This window comes from Arvicola amphibius, chromosome 4 (genome assembly GCF_903992535.2).
Source record: "Arvicola amphibius chromosome 4, mArvAmp1.2, whole genome shotgun sequence".
Classification (NCBI taxonomy): Eukaryota; Metazoa; Chordata; class Mammalia; order Rodentia; family Cricetidae; genus Arvicola; species Arvicola amphibius.
The window spans coordinates 30,621,046-30,642,928 of record NC_052050.1 but is presented as its reverse complement, the minus strand read 5'-3'; the positions used below and the strand labels follow the sequence as shown (position 1 = coordinate 30,642,928).

The 21,883-nt window shown below is 41.6% G+C and overlaps 1 protein-coding gene across 2 annotated transcripts in view; it reads right to left on the bottom strand.

Moving 5' to 3' along the window:
• Tom1l1 (target of myb1 like 1 membrane trafficking protein) overlaps positions 1 to 21,883 on the bottom strand; it is a 73,063-nt gene that overhangs the window by 6,020 nt on the left and 45,160 nt on the right. Inside the window, exons 8-12 of one of the 2 annotated variants that reach the window (XR_005285005.2) lie at positions 10,327 to 10,460; positions 6,438 to 6,498; positions 6,003 to 6,120; positions 4,664 to 4,763; positions 1,652 to 1,732 (exon numbers count right to left, since the gene is read on the bottom strand). Coding sequence is in view for 1 of the 2 variants with exons in the window: in XM_038325751.1 (XP_038181679.1) it covers positions 1,652 to 1,700; positions 4,664 to 4,763; positions 6,003 to 6,120; positions 6,438 to 6,498; positions 10,327 to 10,460 (462 nt within the window). In the remaining variant the exon portion in view is untranslated. The remainder of the gene's footprint in view (positions 1 to 1,651; positions 1,733 to 4,663; positions 4,764 to 6,002; positions 6,121 to 6,437; positions 6,499 to 10,326; positions 10,461 to 21,883) is intronic. The other variant, XM_038325751.1, reaches the window with a different exon arrangement.

Genomic DNA, 21,883 nt, shown 5'->3' with positions numbered 1-21,883 from the left:
TGGCTGAGGTACAGTGAGAGTCTGCTCTCACAGCCTGGTCACAGAGAATGCCTCACCACTGGGAACCACCCGGCTGAGCACTGACTGATTAATATTAGAGGACACAAGTTTCTAGGCTCTGAAGTCAGGGAAGTAATTATGGTTGAAGCATGGTGAGTCGAGATAGGTCAGGGGTGAGGCAGAAGCGGTAATGGTCAGGCTAAGATCAGAATTCCAGGTGTTTACAGAATAACAGAGGAAGACAACCAGGTGGAGTTGAGCAAATGAGTAGCATGACTTGGGGAAACTGCTTGGGTTTGGTTTCTAAGAGCACACTATGATGTGGGATGGGGCGGGAGAGAAGCCTTGGGAGGCAGAAGCTTAAACAAAGCTCTGGAGAGGTTATGACTGTATCCATTGTGTGATCACTTATATTGGGGTGGGAAAGTGGAGAGGTGAGGTGTGTAGGGCAGTAAGCATGTTTTCAAACCAAGGTAAAACTGAGTCAAGGGATGTTTACCAAGGCTTTTGACCTAAGCACCTGATAAAGGGTGTTGACCATTTAATGAGGCACAGAGTCTGCTAGAACTGGCAGATAGGACAGGGAAGAAAAGGGTGAGAGTACATGCAAAGTTGGTAGAATTCTGAGTTCAAGAAGCAGGGTCTAGGCTGGAGATAAAATCTTGTTGATTGTCGAACCTTGGTTATTTTAAGGCAGGGACCAAAAGCTAGGCATGGTAGTGCATGCCTTTAATCCCATTATTTTGGAGGTAAAGGGATGAGGCTGAGGAGTTCATGGCCAGCAAGACCCTGTCTCAAAGGAGAAAGAGGGAGAAACAAGATTCTAAAGGAATGAGGTAGATAAGATAGAAAGTCTGTGCCTGGGGTTTCTGATACTGAAATATCAGGAAACGGGGCCACGAAAAGAAATGGAGAGAAACATGGAATATATGAGAGTCATATGTGCACACGAGAAAAAGTGAGTAATTGTTAAGACTGGGACTAGAATTATAGCACTAGTTTAATTATTTAAAAAACACTGATAACCTTCACTAGGGTTTAGAGAGAGAGAGAGAGGGATGAACTACTCTGAAGTCTTTCCAAATATAAACAATGTTAAAGGAACTACAGGGGCTGGAGAGATGACTCAAAGGTTAAGAGCATTGCCTGCTCTTCTAAAGGTCCTGAGTTCAATTCCCAGCAACCACATGGTGGTATAGGGGTCTGGTGCCCTCTTCTGGCCTGCAGGCATACACACGGACAGATTATTGTATATATAATAAATAATTAAAAAAAAATAAAGGAACTACAACTTTTTGTTTCTTACAGTGCTGGTGATCAAACTTAGGGCTTGTGCATGCTAACTAAGTGCTGTACCACTGAGCTATATTCCAAACCCAGAAATTATGCCATTATCTTTAACCATATTATCTGAGAAAAGAAAAATAAAATTTATCTCAAAAGACTAAGGTTGCCAACAATGGCTGTGTCACCCAACTGTAAAGACCTTTCTTCTGCTGCTCGACTTGGGCCAAGTTTTGTTTTTGTTTTATATTAAAAAGTAAATATAAATATATGCAGAGTAGAGCATAAGAACTAACAAGCAGTTATGATTTGGTCATGATTATCTGCTGACTAGGCGAACTGCTAGCAAGAGGGTTTGGTTACTCACATCATACGTGTGACTTGAGGCGAAGTTTTGGCTGGTCCTTTGGGCAAACCTAGGATAGTGTGATAACACAGCATGATTACCCTACAGTGAGAACACAAATGCAAAAAGTAAGATGATTTCCCAGGTCTGAAAGAAAGCCTGTATAGCAAACCTTCAAACTACACAAAATGACACCCTACTTCAAACTCACAAAATGCAAACAACTACCATCTGGTTTCAGTGCCCTTCGGGCCAGGAAACTCAAAATCAAACACAGCAAAGGCATCAGTCCTTGGCAGGAGCGGACTTCAGCCCCTGGAGTATGCACGGTACATTAGTGAAAGCACAGCCTTCAGTCTTTCCATCCGTAGCTACCACCCATTACATCTTGAAAGATGAGAAGCTGTACGGAGCAAAAGTTAGGAAAGATGGGAGAGTTCCCATTCTGGTTAAAGTGGAGTGGAAAAAAAATTATCCCCTTACTAATGCCACTATGAAAGCCAAAAAACAAACCAGGAAAGCTAGTCAGGAATGTGAAAATGGTGGCAGGCCAACTGGGAAAGGACAAAATTTAAGTACTTCAGAACTACTGTTGAATTTACCGTCTTTTGTATTCTCTTGATTTTAATGTAGCCTGAACCCCAGATACAAACTTAAGTGATGACAGAACTTGAAGAGAAGCAGTCATTTGCATACAGGGAGCAAGAAGGACACCCCTAGCTGCCTCTGATCCATCTTCACATTCCAAATATAGTCAACCCCATGGTGACTCCAGAGGTAACGAGTGGGCAGGAGAGTAAACTCTGAAGTGAGGGAAACTTCCTCTCTAATTGGCTAAGCTGTGACTTCAAAAGCATGGGATAGCCATTGTTGCTTTCTGTCCTACCATTTGTCTGGAGAAAGCACAGCAGGAGAAGGATGATTAGTTAATTAGATAATAAGGTGACCAGAGAACAGAGAAGGGGAGCTCCAGGACACCAGAGAGTATCAAAGAAATAATAATGTTGAGAGAACTCAGGAAAACAATCTTGTAAGGTTGTTATGAAGTCCTAAGACGGAATTGTTTTCAATGTCCATGATTCAAATGATGTCAAAATACTGAGAACTGGACACACAACCTACCACTAGACTTCTGACTGACCACAGGGTAGTACATAGACAGGACAGATTTGAACAGCACAGGAAAAGATTTGCAAATTCAGTGATTTTTGAGCGCATATTAAAGAGGCAGGCTGAAATTATAAAGTGAATCTAATCAAGTTCTTTGCTTCCTGAAATCAAAGTATCATTTATAGACCAAATATTCCCAAAACCAAGCATCTACTAATAAAAATAAAAAAGCCAAGGATATAATTCAAAATGACTACGCGTATAAAGAACCAGAAAACATTTAATGTAGTAAGAAGACAAGCAATGGAAATGACTACCAAGAGAAATGGTTGTTGGCGTTATCCCAAAGAGATGTGAAAGCAGCTATTGCAGTACAAATATTCATTCCAAGAGGCAAGCATTCAATAACCCTTTTAAAAATGAAAAAAATAGAAAGTGTCAGTTAACAAACAAAAATCATAAAAAACAAAGTAGAAATTTTAAAAATGAAAAAATAAATAGAAACAAACTTCAAATCAGTTTAATTGTAAAATAGAAATGACAGGACAGTTCGTGAACTTGAGTGTCGATCACAGACATGATCCAGTTTGAACAAGAGTAAAAGAGACTAACAAGTGGCCCTAAAACCCTTAGGTGGTAATACTCAACAACTGTTATCACAGTCTCAACAGAAAAGCAGGATGTGTGTAGTACTGAAAATAAATATGAATAAATAAAGGCTGAAAAGTAGTTTGGTGAAAGACATTAACTCATAGATTCCAGAAGACCTGTGTAGTGAATTACATTTTATCCCTCCTCTCCCTAAAGGATATGTTTAAGTCATAATGCCTTGAACCTGTGTTGTCTTATTCAGAAATGAGACGGATCTTCAGAGGCATTCGTCACCTGAATGATCTGTTTGGCCTTCAAATCCAAGGGTCAGTGATCTTAGAAAAGCTTAGTGAGACTGTAGTTGCACATAAGAGAAGGCCAAAGGTAGAGGCAGAAACTGGAATAGCCAATGAGAAGCCAAAGAATACTAAGTCACCAAGGAAAAGGCAGAGGCCAACTTATTTCTGAAAAATGCTAGAGAGACTGAATTTCAGACTTCTTGTTTGCATAACTATGAGGTAATAAGTATCTGTGGTTTTGAACCATCTAATTTGTGGGAATTTGTAATGGTAGCCATAGGAAACTAAGTATTCAGCCAACCCTACACAGAACACTGAAGGCGGGGGCGAGGAGAACACGTGACAACACAGACATGGCACAACACACATACAACATTCCACCCTGTAGGGAATCACCTCGTGCTCAGGAAGTGATCCACACAATGGCTTCAGGAAGTCACTGAAACTGAGCAAATTTACTACTCCCACCACCACTCCTCCCCCGCTGCCTTCTCCCAGCATATAAACTGTAAGGGCCGCTGAGAAACACTCTCAGACAAGATGAGCTGCCTAGAACAGACTTAGACCAGCAGAGCTACCTGGAAGAACTGGAAGAAGCTAAGGCCAGCTAAGCTACTTGGAAGAAACCAAGAAGTCAAGCAGCCTAGAAGAGGTCCAGAACCATGGAACTGCCTGAGAGACACTATCCTGTTGAGATGGCAATAGGTTTTACAGTTCTAGCCACATTCCCAGATATCATAAACTGATATCCATGCTGGGCTGGGCTTTTTGGTGCTGCAACATCTTTGAGTCATTTCTGCCCCTGTATGTATGCCCTCACCCACATTCCTATAAATAACCCCAGTAAAACTCATGGTTCACCAAGTTGGACTTCGGTGGTAACTGTACTTTGGTCTCTTGTATGTACCTTATCTGGGCTGGGTGGATGCTTGTTCAGGTCTCTCCAGAAATAGTGTCACACAACACCATGTTTTCTACCATAAGGAACCACAATGTCATGGCCTTAGTTCACTGGTGTTACTGACATACTTACAGGGTAGGTGTTTCTGTGTTTTCCGACGCTAGCAAATCCAACTGTGGTTGAAGATTGGAATACAAGTGGCTTGTTATAACAGGACTCGGAGAGCTGACACCTAAAACATAAAATGCATTTGTTTGATTTTTTTCGAGCCAATTTTTATCATGCTTATAGTTACCATCATTAGTATCCTCAATTTTCCACAGTTAAAGAGATTGACTTGGATACTTCTGTCGCCATAAAATGATACCGTTTCCTCTAAGAGAGTTTAAAAAGCATCATTTATAGGAGACATAAAAAGGGACAGAGACAGACAATCCCAGCCACATAAAGAAGCTGTCATAAATGGAAAATATTATCTGTTGGATTTTCCAAAATCTCAAGCTGATCCAAAACAGGATTGTGTATGTCTTCTGCCTAGTACAAAAGTGGACAGCTAGGATTTCTACAGGGCTCAGCCTTCACGTCTAAGCCCTTAAACCCCCATACAATTAAGACACTGAAAGGGAATAACTATCTTCCTTTGCTCCAAATATAAGGAGAACCCATGAAAACTCTCTGGGACAAGTGATCCCACCAATCTCACTGGCTCACATAAGCAAGCTGCCAATAGTTCAGAGATGAAGAACGCTTGTAAGGAAACCACAAATTTAAGACTGTGTACTTTTGCTGTGGAAACACCAAAATATAAGAGAAAAATTATGGTTTGGCTGAACTAGAATTTTAGATATCTTCTTCATCTTGAATATTTTGTAGCCTAACAAAACTTGTTGGAAATAAGAATGGAGATAGTACATTAGATACGGTGGGTAACTACAAGCCTACAGTGCATTTGGCAAATGCCATTTCATTCATCTTCACAAGTTTTTCAGGAAAGCATTGCTTCTCTTTAAAAAGGAAGGCAGTCTCAAAGGTTAGGCTGCAGAACTGGACCTCCAACCTCCTTTTCTAACTGGCTTCACGTTTCTCTCCCATCCAATCTTGGTTCATAATTTCTGATTTCCTTTGTCTGCATCAATTAGTCTCTTATTTGAACTGTGGCATAGCAAAGACATCTAGCAATAATAGTCTATATCCGGAAGAGATTTGAATATCGGCTAGTGAGGAGCAAAGCCTCTGTAGGTCAGGTACATTCCATGGGCTTCTAAGTCTGCGGTATGAGTTCCAAACCCTCCCCTACACACCCCATTTTGTTTGCTAGATCCAACCCAACTTTTTTGCAGGGAAGTGATTACATCTCTGATAGTCAAACTGACTTCAGTCCTTCTTGGGAGGCATTTAACTGGAAAACCAAGGAGAACTATTTCCTATCAGGTTCCTGCGCTGCTGAAAGAAGGCCCGGTTGCTTATTTACTTAAGGCTGAAAGCTGAGCATTCACGGTATTGAGTGCTTCCCCATTGGACATAGGTGTTGGCAGGATGGGACTAAGGTCGAGAAGATCACAGGAAGGAGCAGAGGGCTCATTGGAAGTCTGAAAACAGTAAAAAAGAGAGAAGTTAGGGGGACAGTCATGCAACTTATCCTAGCTCTCTCCAAACATATTCCTTTGGACCTTTTCTGAGAAAAACATCAGGCCATGACAAATTAAACTTCACTGCACTAAGCACATGAATCCTTCCTTGATTAGAGACCCTCCTAACAACTTAAGATGGAAACCACGCGGCCAAAGCCACTGCAGGGTGTCTGTGTTTTTATCTTTTAAAGAGCTGTTTCTAGGGAACCTTTGCTTCCTGAAGGATAATTAGTAAGCTACTTCATCGTTTTCTTTAGACATTTCAAATCACTTACATTGGTAGCTTCATTCAGGTTCCTATTCTGTTCCAGAAGTCTTTGTTGGTTTCGAGTAAACCTGTTGAAATTAGCAAAGTGCAACATCATTTACAAACAAAGCTTAGCGTTATTAAATAGACAGACAAGTCACTACAGTGATGCGGTCTCGTCTTTACTCAATCCCAGGAAATACCTTTAGTAACTAACTCTCTTCCAGGGGTGGGGGTATGGCTTAGTAACACAGTTCAAAGCTCTGCATTCTGTCCCCAATACCACAACACAACCACCAAAATCCTTTCTTCTAGTTAATAGAGTACCAACCTTCTTAGAAAAAACTGTGAGGGAATAAAAAAGTTAAAAAAAAATCATTAAATCCCATGTTCTAGAAATTAGCACTACTATGTGCTGTATGTGTATTTGCTAAGTGACCTGACTTCTATATTAATTTGCTTACTTAGAGATAGTGTTTTGCTCTAATCTTCCTGCCTAAGCCTGTGGTGCCAGAATTACAGACACATGCCCATGTGTCTAGTTACTTTTAAACTTAGGTAAAATTATACTTTATGCAGTTCTTTGTCCTAATTCAATTTTGTTGCATTGTTATAGTCGCTTAGAGCTGTATAATATTTTACCACAATAGTCAACAATATTGTCAATTCTTATTTCCAAATATAAGGTTGTTTCTTACTTTGCCATTATAAATAATTTTCATAAAACTAATCCAACAGTTGCACAGATGGCCCTGATTAGACTAACAGGGTTGCTCAACTAAACAAAACAGTTATCAAAAAAGTTATGAATTTGGAAAGGTACCTGTGTGTGTGTACGTGTGTGCACATGCCCATGCATGGGAAGATTAATAGAGTGAGAGGAGATAAAAGACAGGGCTGAGGGCTGGAGAGATGGCTCAGAGGTTAAGAGCATTGCCTGCTCTTCCAAAGGTCCTGAGTTCAATTCCCAGCAACCACATGGTAGCTCACAACCATCTGTAATGGGGTCTGGTGCCCTCTTCTGGCCTGCAGGCATACACACAAACAGAATACTGTATACATAATAAATAAATAAATATTTTAAAAAAAGACAGGGCTGAGGGAAAGAGTAAGCAGGGTGAATTATATGCATGCATAAAATTGCCAAAGAATTAACTTAATAAAACTATTCAAGTGCATGAAAAGTAGTTCAGTGGTCAGTGTACCATCAGAAAAAAAAAACTGACCTTTACAGTTTGGGCCTAACTTCCCATTGCTTGTCTACCAAAGTAAAAGAGAAGCAGTTAGATCTGTTGTCGAGTAAAAACCCCATGAAGCTGAAGAAGTCCACATCACTCCCTACTTTCTACATGCCTGTGAATCTGACTCTCTGAGCCTTGGTGTCCCATCTGCTAAATGGATATAACATCGGAGCCATTTCTTCAGAGATGCACTTTTAGAGGCAAAATCAGATAGCTGCAGAGTGATAACAGAGGCAGTAGATGCGAAGCTGACTTAAATTAAATTAAAAGTTGGGAACTTATGGTATTACCATTATGACACTGACTCCAATAGTCTAAATGCTTTAAAAGCTTGTTCTGTATCTGAACACACGTAGGTGTTAGATCAGTGATTCTCAACCTGTGTTCTGATCCCTTTGGCAAAACTCCGTCTCCAAAAATCCTTACATTATGATTCATAACATTAGCAAAATAGTTATGAAGCAGCAACAAAAATAATTTTATCATTGGGGGGTCAATACAACATAAAGAACTGTATGTATTAAAGGGTCACCTCATTAGGAAGGTTGAGAACCACTGTTTTGGGGGCCTGGAGAGATGGCTCAGAGGTTAAGAGCACTGAATTCTTCCAGAGGACCCGGGTCCAATTCCCAGCACCCACATAGCAGCTCACAACTGTCTATAACTCCAGTTCCAGGGCATCTGATACCCTCATATGGCCATTCATGTGGCAAAAGCACCAATACACATAAAATAAAAATTGTTTTTTTTTTTTTTTAAAAAAAAAAAAAGAACCACTGTTTTAGATTCTTCTAAAAAGCATGCTTTGCCAAATGGGGTGATGGAAATATTTTGTAGGTAGGCTGGAGGTGAATCTTTGGGGATTTGAGGCCAGACTGCTATAAGGAGAATAGGGTTCTCTTCTAATGATACCCATGTCCCGCTTCACTCAGTGACAAGCTAGATGGAAACTGGGGGACTGAAGACTGCAGAGGGAATGGAGTCGGCTAGCAGTTTACCTTGGCTAGCAGAGTCTCTGGATATTAGAGACATGCTCGCTGCAGTCTTCAAAAGAGTACTTGGAAAGAAAGACTCAGAAGAAGCAGTCAGAGTGGTAAGATGCGAGCCATACTGAAGCAGGTATTGGCACTGAAGATGGAGGAAAAAGGCCATGGGCCAAGGAAAGCTGGCAGCCTCTCCTGGCTGCAAAGGTAAGAAGATGGAGTTTCCTTTGGGACTTCCAAAATGCAAGGCAGCCCTACTGACATCTGGAGTCCAGCCCAGAGACAGACACTTGCATCTCCCAACCTGGGGAACTTACTTTATGACCTAATAATAAATCTGTGTTCCTTCGAGCTATGAAACCCGTGGCAGAAAAACAAAACTAGTAAGCATCTTTTCTAGAAGCCCCGTTTCTCTCTCTGGATTCAAGGACCACAGTCACTGTGGCCCATGTTGTTCAAAGCTGAGTCAACACAAGCAGTTCAGTTTCCTGATCTAGATCAAATAATCAAAAGCTCCTCCTTAGAGGGGGCATTTAACCAGTGGTCTTACGGTTGGCAACAGAATTCTCCCAAATGAGAACCAGACAGCAGCTGGAACACAGAGAACCATGTGGTTGCCCTTGGACATATTTCTGCTTAGAGAGATTTATGTCACAGGAAAAGGCATGGCTCATCAGTCTGTCCAGTGCTAAGAACATGGTGACTGGGCTCACAGTCATGTTTTCTTACAAAAAGTTGCCATCCCTAAGAGATAGTGAATGTGAGACCGGAGAAGGAGAAAGAAACCACCATAGTGCAGCTGCTGGCTTTGTCTTCCTGAATCTCTTGCCTAGTGGTTGGGAATGGGAGAAAAGAGAAAGCCTTTGTGATTTCTAAAGTCTAAATGGAACATTAATGTGGAGGGAAAAACAGTGATTCCATGCAGGAAATATCAGGGGTATAATTCAATGGTAGAACTTGCCTACCAGGAACAAAGTCCTGAGTTCCATCCCAGCATCACACACAAAAATATAATGGGTTGGCACACGCCTTTAATCCCAGCACTCGGGAGGCATAGGCAGGCGGATCTCTGAGTTCGAGGCCAGCCTGGTCTACAAGAGCTAGTTCCAGGACAGGCTCTAGAAACTACAGGGAAACCCTGTCTTGAAAAAAAAAAAAAAAACCAAAAAAAAAAATATATAATGGGTGTTAGTATGCTACTGTTAGTTGTTTTTATTATATATTATCTCATTTATTCCTGAAAAAAAAAATCGACCCTTCCAAAGATAGAAGTTTTTGGTTTTGTTTTGTTTTTCAAGAGAAGGCTTCAGAGTGTTAGGCAACTGATCTATATCCTCTCTCATCATCTAGATTTAAATTTAGGTCCACTCACCTCTTTCTTATGCCACTTAGGTCATCCTGCATTTGCTGGTTAGAAATGTAGCCACCATACAATTAAATAGCCCCAGTAATGCTCAACAGTCACAGAACCTTTCCAAAGCTGTCTACTGAGTCACCTCAACTGGGAGGCGCCTTCCTTTCATCTGGGGAATATTGCTACATAAGAGAAAACTATTCTATTTCACCATTCCACTCCTCTTGAGAGAAAAAGATCTAGAAAGAGCATTCCCTTGCCGGTTCTCCAGAGGGAATGACGTCTGTACAATGGTGAAAGGAGAGCTAGAAGAGGGGCAAAGGGCAACCATGGGCTCACCGCTCATATCCAAGGATGGCATTATTCAGATCCTCGTTCACTTGAATTAGCTCAACAGTCACGTCTTCGTTCTCCACCACCACCAGCAGGTCCATGATCCTCTCCTGCATCTCCCGACCCGTCTTGTAAAGTTTCTGTCAGAAAAAGGAGATTTCTTCTTCCGTACTAGGGATGCTCTTTGAAAACAACAGACACACCAGTCTGCAGGCACCTGTGGTTACTTCCGGCTGTCACCCAGGGACCATCAACGTTTTCAACTGTGGACAGTTCATCCTGCCCATCAGAGGGCCATGAAAGAAGGTGGTATAATTTTTCTCTAAAACAACAACGTGGTACACTGAAATGCTGTTTGGAAATTCTAGAGTCCCTGTTTAATAACTGAGTTATTTTTTTGGGGGGGAGGGGTGACCACTTGTTTTATAAGCTTTAATTTTCTCATTATAAGTGAAAAATAACCACTTGTCACATCTACCTCCAGAGCTGCATGAACATCAAATGAGATGAGCGAGGCCGGGAGTTCTGTAACTACAAAGCAGAAACATGACATGTCGTTGTCATTATTAGCGATGGTAGAGGTACTTAGGAAGCATTTACAGCACGGGGGCAGAATTTTACTTCCTGTTACTTGTACTTAAGCCTTTAAAGTTTATAGCTACATCACATTCAACATAAACTGAACCAGGATTTAAAAACTCATCATGGATAATGACCTTATTTGGACTACTTACAATCACTGCCTTGAGCCAAGACATTACCCCACAGCAAGCTTTCTCTCATCAGCATCATAGGCATCCGTAGAACACTTAATGGACTCAGCAGCCCCGAGGCTTAGTCTGGGGCATCTATGTTTTTCTTAACAAGCACACCAAAGTGTTTCTTAAGCATCCTGACATTTGAAATCTGCTGCCTTGCAATTGACTTCCTCCTCCTCCTAACAAACATCCAATAAGCCTAAGGTACACGGGCTGATAATTAGCATCGCCTCCATCCAGCTTGGCCACATTCTGTGCATTAGCACAACAGCAGGCAAAAATGCAGGGATGTCTCCACTCTCACAGCAAGAACATAAGAGCTTGCTTACATGTTGTATAATTATACAATCTGACTTCTCAAGAAAGGTGCACCAAAAAAAATATGTTTCATTAAACCATTTAAAAATCTTCAATCGCCTATTATGAGACTCCTGACAGGAAATCCAGCAGTAAATAAATCGAACTATTACTAACTGGCATTTTGACTTAGATGTAGAAGTCACCACCTCGGCAAAAAACATAAAAAAATATTTAGAAGACGAAACAAAATAGAAAGGAAAGGGGAGGGGCTGGAGGGAGAGGAGGATGGGTAGGTGACAGATGAGCCTCATAGCCACAATGTCAAGCCAGATAAATTATATTATTTGTTAATGGCCTGATTGCTGTTCATGTACAGTACAGGGTGTCAAAAGTTGTGTCTTAAAGCCCCATATCTTAAGTATTTTATGCTTTTAGGGCCATCTAGTCTGAGGCAATTATTCAACTTTGCACCGTAACTTGAAAAGAAACCAGGAAAGGAAGTCTCAAAGTGGGTGTGGCCAGTGGTAGACTTCAGGCAAAGTGATAAGACTTTGGACTCAGTAGACCAAAGGTGGCTTCAACACAGTCATAGGAAAAGAGGTGTTTGAAGACCTAAGTGCCTAGTATATAGCAGGGTATCAATAAGTGCATTATTATTGCTTGAGGAAGGGTCACTAAAAGATTTCCCAGATAATATAATCTATCATACTCGCACTATTGCTTGGGACCCAATATCATCCAAAGAAAGAATCCATAGCATCGGATAGACCTCCCTCTTCCCAAACAATAAATGAAAGATATTCTGCTTCCAATGGTACAGAAAGTTTTCGTCTTGTTGTTCACGGGAAGGCTTGCTAGAACAAGGTCAAAATCAAGGAATACAACGGTCTTAGATGCCCAGGACAAAAATGTAGAAATTAATTGAAATGAATCTGCAGACAGCATCAATATCCCCAGTCACGTGAAGACCCTTCCTTTTCCCTTTGGTGAGACAGATGGAGCGGAAACTTGAAAGGAACAGGGCACCTCAGCGGGCTCACAGAGCAGAATGTGAAAACCTCTTCAAAAGCCAGCCCACTCTGATCTCTGCAATTGATGTCTGTCTCAGAGGAGGGCCACACCACCTGCAAGCAGCAGAGACCAAACACTGCAGAGAAAAAAACTAGGGCCCTTGTGGAGCTAGGGATGCAGGGAATGGAGAGAGACTGACAGTGGCCAGTGGATGTGTCCATCACAGAACCCGGGATTGTCTCTCTGTCATAAAGGCAAAGATGGGCTTCTAAGCCAAAGCATTTTAACAGTTCCAAAGGCTCTGGAACACAATGAAGGAGTTCATTAAGAACTTCTTTTTACCCAGCTGACTCTTGTCAGGACACTTAGGAATTAAGATAAAGCCCTTTGCAGGTTCATCACCAACTATATAGTCAGCCCACATTGACCAACAAGGAATGTGCTTAAAAAATGGCCAAATAGCCCCTTCGCAAAAGCATAAACAGGAAATGATATGAGTGCATGAGGACTTCTCTGGAAATGAAATCTGTATAGCAATATCCTTATTATCTCCCCACAACACATTTCCTCTCCCACCGCACTCCCCACCCAGGCTGCACGAGACACACACACAGCGCGCCTCTATCTGCTAAGAAGAAAAAACTCTCTCTCCCTAAAGCTGAACGAACTGTTGACATAGCTCTCATGAACGCATTAACTTACTAAAAACTCCTTTAACTCCCCACTCTATAGGCTCAACAATCTATTCCGCAGCAACTTCGGTTCTACCTTCTTGTGCCCTAAGGTGTTAATTCTTCGGCAGAGCACTGATGTATACAACTCAACAGATATTTAATTAACTCCCCTAGTATGAAAAGCATGCATGGGAAATAAACCTACACAGTGCTGCTTCTAGGCAGCTAGTCAAACATTAGCTGGCTTGAAGGCCTGTGAGGATGGATGGCTCCCTGGATCAGTTTAGGATCCCACATCCTGTGATCCTGCTCACACTAATTCTGAAGAAGGGGGGAAGTGTCACAATTGCCCCTCTTTAGAATCTGAAGTCCTGGCAAGTAATCAGAAGAAACCTCTGTCCTAAACGACTTAGTGGTTGATAATGCTGTTTGATAAACACAACAGGAATTTCCCTTGCCTAGGCATGGCCAGAACCTCCTGGGCAAGGAGAAAATCCTGTTATACAACTTCAGAGAACAGCCTGAAACCAAATATGAAGGGAAAGGTGATATTCTCTCTCTCTCTCTCTCTCTCTCTCTCTCTCTCTCTCTCTCTCTCTCTCTCTCTCTCTCTCTCTCTCTCTCTCTCTCTCTGTCTCTCTCTGTGCATCCCCCATCCCCCACCCCCTAAGCAGCTGCTCAGAATTCCATTGCTGAGCCTGGTGGGTTTCCTGACCTTCAACTCAGAAAGCAGGATTTTCTCTCCAGTCTCCAGCTCCCTCCATCCAGCAGCTGCCAGCACCTCCTGCTCCTTTGCCCTGCTGTTGTTTTCTCCAACTTCTGAGGTAGTTTTGAAACTCTTTGATCTACAAGACTAAGACCCTGCAAATGGAACCCTGTGTTTCACAATTATACTGTGATGAATTGCAAAACAAAGGCCTTAGTTGCAGCCCTAAGGTTCCTTCCAAAGGAGCCAAAGAACTGATTCAGGGCCCATAGCGAAAGGTAATAGGTTAGCCATCTACAGCCAGTCCTGGGTTCCAAAGAGAAGCGAATTGGTTCCCACAAATATTTGCTGGGGAGGGCAGTTTATCCATCACGCCATCATTTGCTATCCTGTGCACAAATCGTCCCCTTTCTGACTATGCGAGCTCATCTCTAAAGGGAAGGAGACAGACCCCCAAGATACTAGAAAAGTCTGTCCAGCTTAGTTTCTTACAAATAAAAACAATGAGAATGGCCAAAGGACAATTGCATTTCCTTCCTTTTCTTTGCTTTTTTTCCCCCTTTACTTTCAGGTTTTTTTTTTTTTTTTTTTTTTTTTTTTTTTCCCCTCAACTGGTTTACAAACTATCTTTCCAGGATCAAATTTAAGTTTCCCATGATCTTGTATTTCTCCAGTAAGTTAATCCAAAGCTTCCTGTACTTATAGTTTCAGAGTATCGGTTCCCTTTATTCTTCTCCCCATCAACAGAAACCAGGCAAAAAAGAAAAGAAAAGAAAAACCACTAGGTATGGTGGCACATACCTGTGAGTCTACTCAAGAGGATGAGAGGCTGGAGGGCTGTGTATGAGCGCAAGGTCAGACAGGTCAGCACCACTAGACCTTGTCTTAAAAGTGGAAATAGCAAGAAAACAAAAAGGGGCATGTGGTGGTGGGGGTGTTCTCAGAAAGGGGAAGTACCCAGAACACTAGCTGTTGAGGGTAAGAGCAAAGGGCCCAAAGCCAAGTGCACAATGCCAAGGAAGCAAATACAGGGCAGATAGACCACAATTCTTTATTCCGTGCCCAGATCAGACACATTTAAATCAAACTGGTTGCAGCCTCTCAAGCCCCACACTTTATACCTGCAAAAGGAATGTGAATGCGGTCCCCACCCAGTGAAGGTCTAAGTCCGCAGAAACACAGCAGTAAGGAAAGGAGAGGCAGCAGATCTACCTGAGGTTCTCAGGAAGTGCAAGAGCCCTGTGAGTCAGCTGAGCTTTGGGATCTAATGGCTTAACATGGGCAGGTGGAACGAGGTTGGGGGGGGGACTTCCAGATGAAAGGACACGGGAAACAAGTTCCAAATAAATGAAGTCACCGTTAAAATGTGAGCAGAAGCGCAGAAGACAAGAAGTCTTAATGCTAACAAAGAGTCACTGGTTACGTACATGTGCAGGAAGGGCCCAACACGTTCTGAGTGAAGACTTCTATTTGCTGACCACTTTCCTTCTGTCTGTCTTCCAGATCCAATGACCACACTTACCACCCTCTTCTGTTCATTGAGGTCCTGCATCATAAGGACCTCAATGGCCACTGGTTTCTGATAGGGTTCAACCAACTGGGCATACTGGCATTTTATGGGAGGAAGGGATGAAGAAATGCTCTTGATATTCCACGTGTCCACCACTTCTGCCAGTGATGCCAACATGCTCAGAACACCCTTTACGCGTAATTCCTTCCTGTTCTCCCTCTCACCAGATTTCTCATCCCTGATGACCTAGGCCAGTAGTTCCCAACCTGTGAGTTGTGACTCTTTGGGGTCACATGTCAGATATCCTGCATGTCAGATATTTCCATTACGATTCATAACAGTAGCAAAATTATAATGAAAATGGTTTTGTGGTTGGGGGGGTCATTACAACATGAGGAACTGTATTAATGGGTTGCAGCATTAGGAAGGTTGAGAACCACTAATGCTGAGCCTCCAGAATCTCCTGTAGTTTCTATGAAGGTGGCCAATCAGGAAATAGAGCCTATCACCCATCACCCAGGGTCTTTCTGCTGCTGGTCACCACAGTTCAGATAGGTGTAAGGATAACTGAAACAGTAAAAAAGAAGAATCTAAAGAATCACTCTTTTCAGCCACAGTCAATCTTTGTTATATTTATCTTTAAACATAGGCTCCTAGCCATTTCTCTCCATAAACAATTACATCCAGTTCATTGTTTTATATTAACCCTAGTGATTGATTAAAATAAGAAAGTTAATTAGAATTTTAAAAAATGGCAAAATAAATTAAGAACAGCTGAGAGATGATGGTGTACACTTTTAATCCCAGCACTTGGGAGGCAGAGGCAGGAGGATCTCTGTGAGTTTGAGTCCAGCCTGGTCTACAGAGTGAGTTCCAGGACAGTCAGGGTTGTTACACAGAGAAACCCTGTCTCGAAAAACAAAAAGAAAAGAAAAGAAAGAAGAGAAATTAAGTAACTTTGTTTACACCAGAGCGTTATGTATTTCTTACAAAAAGCATAGGAAGAACATGGAAGTTCAGCACTGTATAGTCTTTGTAGCCAAGCTGATTTGTGTCAGCACTGAGCACAGGCTGTATTCTAATGTTGACTCATCAGGGAAGTGTCCTTGCTATGCAGAGAAATACACAGCCGTGGGCTCTGGCATCAGAACAGCAACCAACAATCATTCTTGAAAACTACTACACATCTACACCCACAGACTGAGACAAAAGGACATTTGTTCCTAATGAAATAACATATAGAACACAGTTCACATATTTAAATCGAGCATTTTGGCATATATTTTTATTGAAGGATTGCTTGCCATGAATGGGTGAGCACATTCATTCACTTCATTTTAGGACTTGGAACAGGATTGGGAAGACCATGCAAAATTAGGAATATTGCTATAGCAATTTTTTTAAAGATTGCTATGCACAACATAACCTTTTATATTTGTTTTTAGATTTTAACTTAACATACTTGTTAGCAACACAAGCTACAGATTTTATATCTAAAAAAGGGGTCAATTGTGTCTTTCTTTAAGGATTACTACATATAAATTTCAATGATTGATTTTTCTTTATTCTCCTACACTAATACGATATCATTAATATTATTTTTGTCCATTAACTATTATGTAACCTCTCCATTTCATACAAATAGCAAAAATCCAATGAAAGTAAAGAACCCCAAGAATGCTGAGCAAAACGATAGAGTGCTCCTAAATAAGATATTCTACGTAAAGTATGCCTACATTGGTGCTGGAAATTAATGCTTTGAGTCAAGCATAGTGTCGCACATCTTTAATCCCGGCATTTAGAAGGCTGAAGCAGGAGGATTGCCATGAGTTTGACAGGCTGGGCTTCACAGCAAATACAAAACATAGCTTGGATTATACGGTAGGAGTTGGGCAATATTATTTTCAGGTGTGTGTGACTTTTGTTTATGCTGCATTCGACTAACTCTGTGAAGCTGTGATCCCCTGCCTGTCTAAACACCTGATGGTCCTAATAAAGAGTTGAATGGCCAATAGCGAGCCAGGAGCAAGGATAGGCGGCTCTGGGGCAGAGAGTATAAATAGGAGAAAGGCGGAAGAAGAGGAGCAAGAGAACAGGAGAGGAGGACATCGGGAGCCAGCCACCCAGCTACACAACCAGCCACAGAGTAAGAAGTAAAGTAAGATACACAGGAGTAAGAAAAGGAAAAAGCCCAGAGGCAAAAGGTAGTTGGGATCATTTAAGTTAAGAAAAGCTGGCAAGAAACAAGCCAAGCTAAGGCTGGACATGCATAACTAAGAATAAGCCTCCATGTGTGATTATTTGGGAGCTGGGTGGTGGCCCCCACAAAAAGTCAAAAGAGTAAAACATTGCACAACAAGTAAGACCCTGTTTTTTTTAAAATTATTTGTTGCTCCAAGTTATATTATTGTCATAAAGTATTATATATTTAGCAAGCAGAGATTCTTTGGTCAAATAAGTTTGCAGATGTTGGATTAAGTGGCTTTTAAGAAATGTCATAATATATCATAACTTTATAAATTTTCAAAGAATAAATATAGTAGGCTATTTATTTTGTTTGTTTGCTTTTGAGACAATGTTTCACTGTATAGCCCTGGCTGGCCTAAAACTCACTATGTTGACCAGGCTGGCGTCCAACTAACAGATCCACCTGCCTCTGCCTCCCACCTGCTGGGATTAAAAGGCATGCATCACTATGTCAGACAAAACTGGTTTCGCAAACTTTCTATCCATGTATCATTTAAAAAAAAACCAAACAACAAAAATCATTTATACCAAACAAATCTTTTTTTTTTTTTTTTTTTTTTTTTTTTTGGTTTTTCAAGACAGAGTTTCTCTGTGGCTTTGGAGCCTGTCCTGGAACTAGCTCTTGTAGACCAGGCTGGTCTCGAACTCACAGAGATCCACCTGCCTCTGCCTCCCAAGTGCTGGGATTAAAGGCGTGCGCCACCACCGCCCGGCCCAAACAAATCTTTTTAAATTGTTTCCTAAAACGTGGTCTTCCTTTCCTAGCATTAATGCCACCAGAAGGATCTTTTAACCTTAGAATTGGTTAGATAGCTTCTCAGTTTCTATGCTCATTCATTTACTTATTTTTTGAGACAAGCTCTCTCATTCTACGGTCCAGGCTGGAGATGTTTCTGCCTCAGTCTCCAAAATGCTGGAATCACAGGCTTTGCAACCACTTCATATGGTCTTAGTGACTCTCCCTGGAATTCTGATTCAGCTCTCGTTAGGGCATAACATGAGGTCCCCAGTAAAAATGGAGAAGAGATCTATGTCATCTCATCTAGAACTTGATGTTCCCCCAAATGGGAGTTGAAACCATCTTCTTATAGTTACACACCTGACAGATTTCATAAGCTCATGTTCAATGATGGGGAGGGATATTTTAAATGGTATATGCAAGGTTCTAGTGGTCTCTGCTAAGGGCTTGCATAGATATAGAGAGATTACCTGTGGGGATTCCTTCATTTAATTTTTATAACACTATTTAAGGAAATTCGTGGAAGATTCATTTTCTTTTAAGTGTGTATGTGTGTGTGTGTAAAATGTTTCTAGGTGGGAACAATGATTGGGGCAGACAGAGCCTTTTTTCCTATTGCTGACAATATTGAGAAAGACAGTAGAAATCTTATAATCCAGAAGTTCAGCTACCAGTATATCCTAGCCATGCAGAAACTTGAATGCTGAAAACCAGTAACAACCGCATGCTGCAGCCTTCGCACTCTCTCAGCGTGAGTCAGCAGACAATGCCTCTCAGGATGTAAGGGGTCATGAAGAAGAATATGTAAAGAAGAGTCCATTTAAAACAGAAAAGCAACTTGAAAAGTGAAACGGAGGAGCAAACAACCACAACAAAAAAATTGGCACTGCTATAAAAATCCTCATAGAGTTTCAAACAAAAAGGAAATAATCAAAATAATCCTGATTAAGGAAATTGATGCATAAGTTTCCAAGAAACAATACATCGAATACAGAGGGTTTTTTTTTTTTTTCAAGAAATATAGCTCAGTCAAACGAAGAAAGGTTTAAAACAAAGATAATAAATTCCAACCGGAAATCTCGTTGTTTAAAACACCGTGTAAGACTAGAGAGAATGGAAGATAGCTGCAATATCAATCTGTGATCTATTTCTACATCAATAACTTTGGTGAGAACTAAGTAGCTTCTAGAATCAAAAACACACCTAAGGCTGATAAAGACCTAGAAACAGGATATTAAGGGAATTATGCATGCATGCAAACACACACATATCTCACAGCAGAACCAAAAATTATTAAAGGAAAGAAAATAACACAAGATGGAAACAGAAAAAAAACAAGCAATCAATGATGAAACAAATGAGGAGGAATCAGAGCTCGATGATTATTCTCATCAGCATCACAGGATGCAGGAGAACAATGGGACATCTCCTTCCGAGGGCTCAGAGAAAAGAATTCTATGCTTAGAATCTATCCAGCTAAATTAACTGGATTTAACATGGAACAAAAAAATGTGCTAGGGCATGAAAGTACTCAAGATTTCCCCTGCTATGAGGGTATGCTTCAGCCACTAAACATAAGAGTAAGAGAAAGATAACACCTGTTAGGATTCAGACATTATGCTGGCCCCGTCACCTGGCAGGATGCACTCAAGGAACACCCTGGGCAGCCGAGGGTCCTATGGCTGCTATGTCACTATGTAGTCTGTGCACAGGTACAAAAGGTCCCTTTTAAGAGACAAGCTGTCCTCCCCCATCCTTCCCCCTCCCCCGCCACTTCCCGCCCACTGTTCTTCTGAAATCATTACATCGGTGCCACATTTGGTGCCAACACTCTGCCAGGCTCTCCCTGTGCTTCTGTGGGCAGGCGGCCTGAGGCATGCAGGACTCTAACCCCAGACCGACAGCCTTCTTTCCAACTACTCACCCCCTGGGATAGGACTCCACACAACACCAGCTATGATGGGTAACCGGTTGTGCATTTCCCATGAGGGAGGCTTTTGGGCCTAGAGCCCTTGGCCTCCACTTTAACCAAGTGGTTTGTGCCTTCGTTTCTCAGCCCTGTTGGTCTTTTGGGCTCCGACCTTCCTTCAGCTTTATGTTTTGGGACTCCAAGTCCTTCGGTTTAGTGCCCTGACCCTTGTTCTTTCTGTTGATGAACATAGAACAGCCTGAGCCAGAATTGTTGATCCTCACTTGAAAAGAACCCATTGGATCTTACTGCCTCATTCAAGGGGAAACAAACCAGAAAAAAGCATATGCCCATCCACTCATCTGGGACGTACTACTAACACCTAGATAACAACTCAAATTGACTGCCTAAAAGCTCTTTAAATCCGAAAGTTTTACAGGACCTTTCTACCCTCTGCCAGCGGGGGTAAATGGAAGGAGTTATAATACGTAGACAGGTGCCATCTTGGCTAAGAACAGGTCAAATGACCTTAACCACCATCTTTGCTAAGATGGTGGTTACCCCATGACCACTGCTATTTTGTTTAAGGTTAAAAGAGATACTTTACCTCCATTTTGGCTACGGGCAAGACAGACAGGTCAGGGTGACCTAGTAACCATCTTTACTAAAGGCGCTCTTTGCCTCTAATTCCTCTTACACTGACTCTGGTGCACGTGGTATGTGCTTACATGATGGTATGCCTTGGCAGGGCCCATTGAGGTGTTCATTTCACGCAGGGACCCTACCCACCTTTAACAGAGCCACTCTTTTCCACCTGTAACAAACCTGCTTTGCCTTTCATTCAGTACCGGCAGCTGGGTCTGCAATGTGGAAATCAGAGACAGAGAAACAAGCTTCATCTCACTCAACATGCGGGTTTTCCATTTCTTATTTACTCAATTCCTGGTGTGGTGTGTATGTGTGTGTGTGTGTGTGCGCATGCATGTGACTTTTGATTTAACCCATATGTGTGAATATAACCTAGTAACTCTGTATATGTGTATGTATATGTATTTGCAACTTAAATTCAAACTGCACATATGTTCATATAACTATTGTTTAAAAATGTTTTAAATGGGGCTGGAGAGGTGGCTCAGAGGTTAAGAGCACTGACTGCTCTTCCAGAGGTCCTGAGTTCAATTCCCAGCAACCACATGGAGGCTCACAGCCATTTAGAATGAGATCTGGTGCCCTGGCATGAAAGCATACATGAAGGAATATTGTATACATAATAAATAAATAAATCTTTAAAAATGTTTTAAACGGTCCTGATTACCTCTGTTTATTGTATCTCCTTCTAGATTAAAAACAAACACAACAACAACAACAAAAGGAAAAACCCAAGTCTCAAATGTTTTAAATTGGCAGCCCTCAAATGCCCAGAGATCTGGAGAATATGGCATTTAAAATGATTAATTAAAAAGGCTTTTTGTAATAGAGAGACAGGTCAGCACCTGACTCCTGGCGCCACCCCATTTCCTCCAAAGAAGATGACTGGGCCCAGAAGAACCTCCACCTGGAACTTGCTTCACGAGTGAAAGTACTTGCCACTGAGCAAAACTGTCTTTCACTTCAACTGCTGCAAAGACCCTCTTTGGACTGTGGACGATGGGACACTGGAATCGACTGCCTCATATTGTCTAAGACAGAAGGTAGGCTGGTCCTCCCAT